Source organism: Pan troglodytes, chromosome 20, assembly GCF_028858775.2.
Source record: "Pan troglodytes isolate AG18354 chromosome 20, NHGRI_mPanTro3-v2.0_pri, whole genome shotgun sequence".
NCBI classification, from domain to species: Eukaryota; Metazoa; Chordata; class Mammalia; order Primates; family Hominidae; genus Pan; species Pan troglodytes.
In genome coordinates this window covers 55,888,181-55,897,242 of record NC_072418.2, presented here as the reverse complement: position 1 = coordinate 55,897,242, position 9,062 = coordinate 55,888,181, and the positions used below count along the sequence as shown (strand labels likewise).

Sequence of the window (9,062 nt, the reverse complement as noted above, 5' to 3'; positions counted from 1 at the left end):
TACTTGATCATGTTGGGTAAGCTTTTTGATGCGCTGCTGGATTCAGTTTGCTAGTATTTGGTTGAGGATTTTTGTATCAGTGTTCATCAGGGATATCATCCTTGACATGCAAGGTTGGTTCAACCTACGCAAATCAATAAATGTGATTCATCACATGAACAGAACTAAGGACAAAACCCCCATGATTATCTCAATAGCTGCAGAAAAAACTTTTCAGGCTGGGTGCGGTGGCTCACGCCTGTAATCCCAGCACTTTGGGAGGCCGAGGCGGGCAGATCACCTGAGGTTGGGAGTTCAAGACCAGCCTGACCAACATGGAGAAACCCCGTCTCTACTAAAAAAATACAAAATTAGCCAGGCGTGGTGGCGCATGCCTGTAATCCCAGCTACTCGGGAGGCTGAGGAAGGAGAATTGCTTGAACCTGGGAGGCAGAGGTTGTGGTGAGCCGAGATCAAGCCATTGCACTCCAGCCTGGGCAACAAGAGCGAAACTCAGTCTCAAAAAAAGAAAGAAAGAAAATTATTCTATGGAATTTGTACCAATTGCAAAACTGAAAATAATAACAAACTAACAATTGTATACATACTTACATGAAACTACTTAATATTTCATTTAGTATTGCTATTACTATTTATTGTTACGGAGCAGAAGCTGAGTTTGTGCTCCATTACAAGGGAGTGGTGTCTCTTTCAAATTGTGCTGCCTTCACAGTGGGTGAGTTGAGAAATTTAGTAAATATTGTGAAAAACCAGATAATTTATATATTTCTTTTTTTTTCTTTTTTTTTTTTTGAGACAGAGTCTTGCTCTGTCACCCAGGCTGGAGTGCAGTGGCGCAATCTCAGCTCACTGCAAGTTCCGCCTCCCAGGTTCACGCCATTCTCCTGCCTCAGCCTCCTGAGTAGCTGGGACTACAGGCACTCGCCACTGTGCCCGGCTAATTTTTTGCATTTTTAGTAGAGACGGGGTTTCACCGTGTTAGCCAGGATGGTCTCGATCTCCTGACCTCGTGATCCACCCACCTCAGACTTCCAAAGTGCTGGGATTACAGGCATGAGCTACCCCACCCGACCAATTTATATATTTCTGATAAGATTAAGGTATTCCTCGCCTACCAGGCAAAGCAAAGACCAGGTTCTCTGGAGTCATCTTTCATGAGAAAATAGATGCTGACTGCTTCGAAACATGTATTGATTAAGGTAGAGGCATTCACCAGCCACTAACTGGGCTGGGATTATCAATTTATTGTTTTCCTTTGTGGAGAGGATTTCTGGGTGAGGAGAAAATTATTTTGCCTTTAATTATATTTTCCCAACGTTTAAGAAATAAAGAGTATTTCTTGGACAGTTGAGTGCAGTTTGTATTTACTAGTTTATTTATTTATCTATTTATTTATTTATTTATTTGAGATGGAGTCTTGCTCTGTTGCCCAGGCTGGAGTATAGTGGTACAATCTCAGCTCACTGCAACCTCCATCTCCCGGGTTCATGCAATTCTCCTGCCTCACCCCCTAGAGTAGCTGAGATTACAGGTGCCCGCCACCATGTTTGGCTAATATATGTATTTTTAATAGAGACGGGGTTTCACCATTTTGGCCAGGCTGGTCTCCAACTCCTGACCTCAGGTGATCCGCCTGCCTTAGCCTCCCAAGGTGCTGGGATTACAGGTGTGAGCCACCATGCCCAGCCTGTATTTACTAGTTTAGATGCACTAAATCCTTCATAGACCTTTGGTTACCACGAGGGGTGGGGAATCCTTCAGTTCTTGGTCTTCCTCAGGGAAGGAATTCAGTCAGGAGACACACAGAAAGAGTTAAAGGGTTAAGTAACCTTTATTTAAAAAGAGAGGACATCAGAAGAATGAGCCAGCTGCTAGTGCCTTAGTTTTTATGGGAGCTTTTAAAGTCATCAAAACAGTACACCCAGAAAGACAGAACAGGGTGGGCTGATCAAAAGGACGTGTCTACTCCTACTAATGGCTGGGCAGATGTTTTTATGAGAACCTTACATGATTTTTCATGAATGTGCCATCCAGAAGTGTTCTGAGTAGCCAGGCGCAGTGGCTCACGTCTATAATCCCAGCACTTTAGGAGGCCGAGGCGAGCGAATCACCTGAGGTCGGGAGTTTGAGACTAGCCTGACCAACATGGTGAAACCCCATCTCTACTAAAAATACAAAATTAGCCGGGCATGGCGGCACATGCCTGTAGTCCCAGCTACTGAGGAGGCTGAAACAGGAGAATCAATTGAACCTGGGAGGTGGAGGGTGCAGTGAGCCGAGATCGCACCATTGTACTCCAGCCTGGGAGACAGAGCAAGAACTTGTCTCAAAAAAAAAAAAAAAGCAAAAGGCTGTTCTAGGATGGGTTATTAGAGACATGCTGACTGTCTGTGGGCAGCATCACCAAGGAAGCTATCAGTGGGCTGCGTTTCTAAAGATTCCTTTCCCAAGGGCTCTCTTGCCTGCTCATGCCTGCCTACCTGCCTACCCTAGTATTTCCCTTCTCAAGAGATGGAGACCCTGAAAAGCTCTGGTTGTAAGGACGTCGTGGGTCTTCTGTAACTACTTCCTGCTGACATGGGGCGAAGAAGTCATCAGGGTCTCCCTCTCTTGCTCTGTCTCAGAGAGAAAATTCCTCCATAGTTTCCCGGAATCTTCGCCCACTGGCATCCAAGGGGGAGATGTGCTTATAGGTGCTGGGGCCTCCAATGACAGATAGCTGATATCTCTCCATTTGGGGGGACTTCATGTGAAATTGCTTTATCCTAGAAGAGACACACTTAATCAGTAAATTAAAGAAACAAGGGCCAAAGAGGAAAAGTAAGAGTATAACCGTTGCTGGTCCCAGTAAAGGGACAAACCAGTTGAGGGAGGGGAGGGCAGACTTCACAGCCTCCCAGATGGCCCTTGCTGAAGCACCTCCTTTTCCAAAGTCATGGAGCCACGTAGCCTCATCATAGATCTTTTTTATATCCTCCTCTATCGCCCCACTGTTATTGACATAAACGCAACAGGATTTATTGATCACTGCACAGACTCCACCCTGCTCTGCTAAGAGGTAATCTAAGGCCAATCTGTTGTCCATGACTACATTTGCTAGAGAATCTATGGAGGCCTTGAGTTTAGAGATGCTGTCTCTGGTACTCTTAGCTATGTTTTCTATTTGTCTGGAGAGATTTCTGAGGGTGACATCATGATACGTGAACCCTCCCCATGGGGCGATCATTCCTATGGCCGCTCCCATCCCTGCCAGTATTAGACCCAGAGCTCTTTTCTGTCTGGGTTGGGTGGTGTTATAGATGGTCACACCTATCCCCCGTGGTCCCAAAAGTCCCACAGCACATTCTCCTGTATGTTGGATGTTATTAATGCAAGTGTAGAGGTTTGCCACAGGGGGGGTTGAATAGGTTATCTTAGGACTTCCATCAAAGGGCAGTTTATTTTTTTGTGGCCCACATAAAAATACATAGCCAGGAGGGGTACAGGCCCACCGGGGGATGTGGCTGTCGAACCACTTGTGTAACTGCGATTTCCACCCTGCTGGAAGAGTTTGATTGCATGTAGGGGATAGAGGCCCTCCCAGGGGAACAGTAGATTTTGGCCATGTGGGGACAGTGTGTGCCTTGGGAAGCGAATATAGAACCCTCCATGTGATTAGCTCTTTTCCTTCCCAAGCTGCACAGCGGTTTTGGGGTGACTTGTCTCGATAATCGTTCATTTGTTTAGCTGGACACCAGTGAGTCAAGTTAGGGTGGCAGCCTGCTGGGGAAAAGCTCATGGGATGGATGGTGGGACTGGGGAATCCCTCCTCAGAGGTGTTCTTCCTGTCACAGTGTCCTTCAGGGCATGGACAACAGGTTTGGTTTAGAGAAGAGCAGTTGTAGAAATAGAAAGAAGTTTTAGAGCTTTGATTGAAAGGTGGAGTGAGATCCAGGCAGGGGACTTGGTGCGCTGAGTTAGCAAGCGAAACCTGGAGCGGAACAGATTTATGTTGGCCTTCAGGGATTCCTGAACCAAATGTTAGGTTTAAAGAAAAATTTCTTACCAAAATATATTGGTAAGATGAGGACCTGGTGATGAAGTTGTGGCAGATCCAACAGTTGCTTAGATGGTTTCCCGAAGCAATTATTTTGGAAAAACTGACAAGGGAATTTTCATTCCACTGTGCCTGTGAGAGTAGGGGCATGGGAAGGAGGGAAAGATAAAGGAAAAGGAATTTCTCTGTCATAGCTGATTCTCCCTTAAGCTTTGTGAAAGCAAAAGGAAAGTGCTGAAAATAGGAGAGACACATAATGAAATGGTTCGATGGAGTGTTTAGTGAGAAATCAGGCTGTTATCGGGACTTCAGGTGGCATGCCAGTGTGGGTCAAAATAAGGAGAAGAACCAATGCCACCGCAACCAAGATTCCCCGTACTGAGATTGACTTTAGTTTTGGGTGAACAGAGAGAAGGCTTTACTTATCTTTTCACTTGAAGTGGAATTTTAAGTTCTCCAGTGGCTCACAAGAATGCTCAGGCGCTGAATTCTGTTGTTCTTCTGTGGTTCTTCGGGACCTTCCCACAGTTTTACTTGAGACTGATGTATCCAACTGGAGATGCCAGAAATGTTGATAGCTGTTGGGGTGGAAAGTAAGACAGTAAAGGGGCCTTTCCATAAGGGAGTTGAGACCCAGGTGACCCATCTCTCCAGGTTTTTTGACCCTGGTTGGTATAATGGGTGTTGATTCCTGAAAGGGTCAAGAGCAGGCAGTACCTTTTGTCCAAACTCCTGAATGGCTTGTATTTTTTTTTTTTTTTTTTTTTTTGAGATGGAATTCTGCTCTTGTTGCCCAGGCCGAAGTGCAATGGCGGGATCTCGGCTCACTGCAACCTCCGCCTCCCAGGTTCAAGTGATTCACCTGCCTAAGCCTCCCGAGTAGCTGGGATTACAGGCATGTACCAGCATGCCCAGCTAATTTCGTATTTTTAGTAGAAACAAGGTTTCTCTACATTGGTCAGGCTGGTCTTGAACTCCTGACCTCAGATGATCTGCCTGCTTCAGCCTCTCAAAGTACTGGGATTACAGGCATGAGCCACTGTGGCTGGCCTTTTTTTTTGTTTGTTTTTTTGAGATGTAGTATTGCTCTTGTCTCCCAGGCTGGAGTGCAATGGTGCGATCTCAGCTCACTGCAACCTCCTCCTCCTGGGTTCAAGTGATTCTCCTGCCTCAGCCTCTCAAGTAGCTGGGATTACAGGTGACCGCCACCATGCCCGGCTAATTTTTTTGTATTTTTAGTAGAGATGGGGTTTCACCATGTTGGCCAGGCTGGTCTCAAACTCCTGACCAGCCTGGTCACCTGGCCACCTGGTTACCTGACAGGTGATCAGCCCACCTTGGCCTCCCAAAGTGCTAGGATTACAGGCGTGAGCCACCGCCCTTGGCTGTTTCCTTTTTCTTTTCTTTTTCTTTTTGTTTTGAGCCTGTTTTGCAGCCTTTACAAAAATCAGGGTTTTCCCACGAGATCATGAAGATTTTCACATAAGGGACCTCTGACCATTTGTGTTGGCATTGGCAGTAAAGGTCAAGCTGGAATATGGTATTAACATTTAAGCTCCCCACCTTTGACCAAACTATATTGCAAAGGAAAATCAGTCTCTTTTGTTTTATAATCTGGGGATCAACCTTATCCCAGATTCCAGGGGGATCCAGGAGGGGAATCCTGGGATATAAAGATCTGATTACCCATCTGAAAGACAAGACAAGGGAGAATGCAGGATAGAGGAAGTGTCCCTTTACCTATTTGGTGACTCATGAAGGTCAGGCATTCCAATCCTTGACCTAAATGAGGTGTCTCATGCCTCTCCCTGCAAGGGTGAAGTGTCCTTCACCTTGGAGCTCTGAAATTAGCCCTACTGTGTGCTCTGCTGTTTGCATTCCTTCCTATTGTTTTGCTCAGAAGGATTTCTTAGATTTCCTGGGATTGATGCCCAGCAGTGATGCCTTCCACTCTTCCGTGTTGGGTAAGGACGGGTTGAAGAATGTCTGCCATGAGAGTAGTTCTCTTCTCTTCTCTCATGTTCCCAGTGACCTTGGTTCTACAGGAAGCCCAGTAGTTGTGCCCCTGCTGAATTCTGCAGAGAAGGGACTTCTAAAGTCCTTTTTTTTTTTTTTTTTTGAGACAGTTTCTCTCTTGTTGCCCAGGCTGGAGTGCAGTGGCGCTATCTTGGCTCACGGTAACCTCCGCCTCCTGGGTTCAAGCGATTCTTCTGCCTCAGCCTCCTGAGTAGCTGGGATTACTGGTGTCCACCACCATGCCCAGCTATTTTTGTATTTTTAGTAGAGACGGGGTTTCTTTTTTTTTTTTTGACATGGAGTCTCACTTTGTCACCCAGGCTGGAGTGCAGTGGCACGATCTCAGCTCACTGCAACCTCTGTGTCCAGGGTTCAAGAGATTCTTCTGCCTCAGCCGCCTGAATAGCTGGGATTACAGATCCAGGCCACCAGGCCCGGCTAATTTTCTAGTAGAGACAGGGTTCCACCATATTGGCCAGGCTGGTCTCGAACTCCCGACCTCGTGATCTGCCCGCCTCAGTCTCCCAAAGTGCTGGGATTATAGGCATCAGCCACCGTGCCCAGCCGATACGGGGTTTCTCCATGTTGATCAGGCTGGTCTCGAACTCACAACCTCGGGTGATACGCCCGCCTTGGCCTCCGAAAGTGCTGGGATTACAAACGTGAGCCAATGCGCCCGGCCTAGGTCTTCTTAATACATAATGATATTGGGCTAATACTAATGATTACAGGAACGGAAAAGATGTGATATCTTCCCCCACTCTTAAAAGGTTCCTTGGGGTTATACAGAAAAAAATGCTTGAAAAGCATAGAAGACCCCCTGGGGCTCAGAGTTAGTGAACTGGGCTGTTGATTCTGGTTTTTTAGTCCGTTATATGATCACATAAACAGCAAGGGGAATGTGAGAAGCATTTTCTATCAGCTTATTCAACAAAAAGCAAAAAGGACCTGAGTACTTCACGGGTCTGTTACAATGGCCTAATGAGGTGGAGAAAGCAGTCTCCTGTAGCCCAGTGGAAACCCTGCTTGTACAGAGAAACTAGGGAGTAAGGAAGTGGTCACAGGTGACCCTCTGGAGGAGCCAGGCAGTTCCATTGAGGAGTCACAGAATGAGGCATTCTTGAAGAGTAGGCAGGCGGAGAAGGACCCAATAATAAATGAGGGATTTCTTTCTTTCTTTTTTTTTTCAGACAGAGTTTCGCTCTTGTTGCCCAGGCTGGAGTGCAATGGTGCGATCTCGGCCCACTGCAATGTCCACCTCCCGGGTTCAAGCGATTCTCCTTCCTCAGCCTCCCAAGTAGCTGGGATTACAAGCGTGCGCCACCACGCCCGGCTAATTTTTGTATATTTAGTAGAGATGGGGTTTCACCATGTTGGCCAGGCTGGTCTTGAACTCCTGCCCTCAGGTGATCCACCCCCCCCTCAACCTCTCAGAGTGCTGGGATTACAGGCATGAGCCACCGTGCCCGGCCAAAATGAGGGATTTCTTTAAGCCGGCATCCTCCCAGTGCCGGTCCCTCCAGTGAAAAAGGAGGCAAGGGAAAGGACAAAGCTGAGTCTCATTTCTGAGGAAAAAAGTATAAACATCAGCACAGGCCCTCAAAGGACTCTGGTGCCTGAGTGAAGCAAACACAGTAGGTCCTGGATAAACAGGCCCTGCAACAGGCTTGCACCCGCAGGAAGAATTCATGAAATCCCTGCGGCGAGGAGAGGGACAGCAAAGAGTAAGCAGAGTGACCTGGGAGATTAATCAACTGTGGCGGTATATGGTGTTCAGGGGAGTGAACGGCCATGAACGGCAAGTATAAGAGCTGACTTAACACCGGATTGTAGTTTTAATTAAAAGATATGCGCTGGTCGCAGTGGCTCACGCCTGTAATCCCAGCAGTTTGGGAGGCCGAGGTGGGCGGATCACGAGGTCAGGAGTTCGAGACCAGCCTGGCCAATACGGTGAAACCCTGTCTCTACTAAAAATACAAAAATTAGCCGGGCATGGTGGCACACGCCTGTAGTCCCAGCTACTCGGGAGGCTGAGGCAGAAGAATTGCTTGAACCCGGGAGGTGGAGGTTGCAGTGAGCCGAGATCACACCACTGCACTCCAGCCTGGGCGACAGAGTGAGACTCTGTCCCCCCCCGCCAAAAAAAATATGAAGCTCCGCAGTCACTGCACAGCCAGGCGTATTCCCTGCCACCTTCACAAGCCTCCTGCAGGAAGGGTCACCGTGTGTCTCAGATCTACTCACTGTGGAGTTTAAATCCTCCCTCCTCTGCTTATCACCCCTCAGGGTGAGCTGAGAAATCAGCCAGAGGGAGCAGAGTGACAGTGGCTGAAGGGAAATGGTACTGGGCAGTTAGTGAACAGAGCCCGAGAGGAAAAACCCCTCCCCTTAAAGCTGCCAGATCTGCATGAGGGCAGGAGGTTCTTCAGTGCAGAAAGAAGCAGAGGTCGTCAACCAGAGAATCTGGCACCAGCTTTTTGGCACTTACCTGGATAACCAGGCGAGGTAACCGGGTAACCAGGTGAAAACACCAGATGTCACCCAGAGGGGTGTGGAAGTCCTCTGGTTCTTGGTCTTCTTGGATTCAGTCAAGAGATGCGCAGAAAGAGTTAAAGGGTAAATGCCCTTCATTTAAAGAGACAGGAGCTCAGAAAGAAGCGACACCCTGAACGACAGAACCGAGTGGGCTCCTGAAAAGAAGGAGTCTGTCCTTACTCATGCTGGCCTGACCCTTTTAATGAGAACCTGACATGATTATTCATGAAGGGGCCGTGCACAGGCATTATTAGTAAGCGTGTTCTGGGAAGTCCTTTGGGCAGGAATGTGCTGTGACTGTCCATGCACACATCACATGTCTCCTTAGCATCTCAAATCTCCACCCAGGGGTGTGGCTTTTTTTTTTTTTTTTTTTTTTGAGACGGAGTCTCACTCTGTCGCCCAGGCTGGAGTGTAGTGGCGCGATCTCGGCTCACTGCAAGCTCCGCCTCCCGGGTTCACGCCATTCTCCTGC

The 9,062-nt window shown here is 47.7% G+C and overlaps 1 protein-coding gene across 1 annotated transcript; it reads right to left on the bottom strand.

Moving 5' to 3' along the window:
* Positions 1-2,300: 2,300 nt before the first annotated feature.
* On the bottom strand, positions 2,301-8,758 carry ERVV-2 (endogenous retrovirus group V member 2, envelope). Its single transcript, NM_001307974.3, has 2 exons — positions 8,541-8,758; positions 2,301-4,614 (listed from the first exon to the last, which is right to left on the bottom strand). The coding sequence occupies exon 2, from the start codon at positions 4,226-4,228 to the stop codon at positions 2,621-2,623; it is 1,608 nt and encodes a 535-aa protein (NP_001294903.3). The 5' UTR covers positions 4,229-4,614; positions 8,541-8,758; the 3' UTR covers positions 2,301-2,620.
* Between the last annotated feature and the right edge of the window lie 304 nt (positions 8,759-9,062).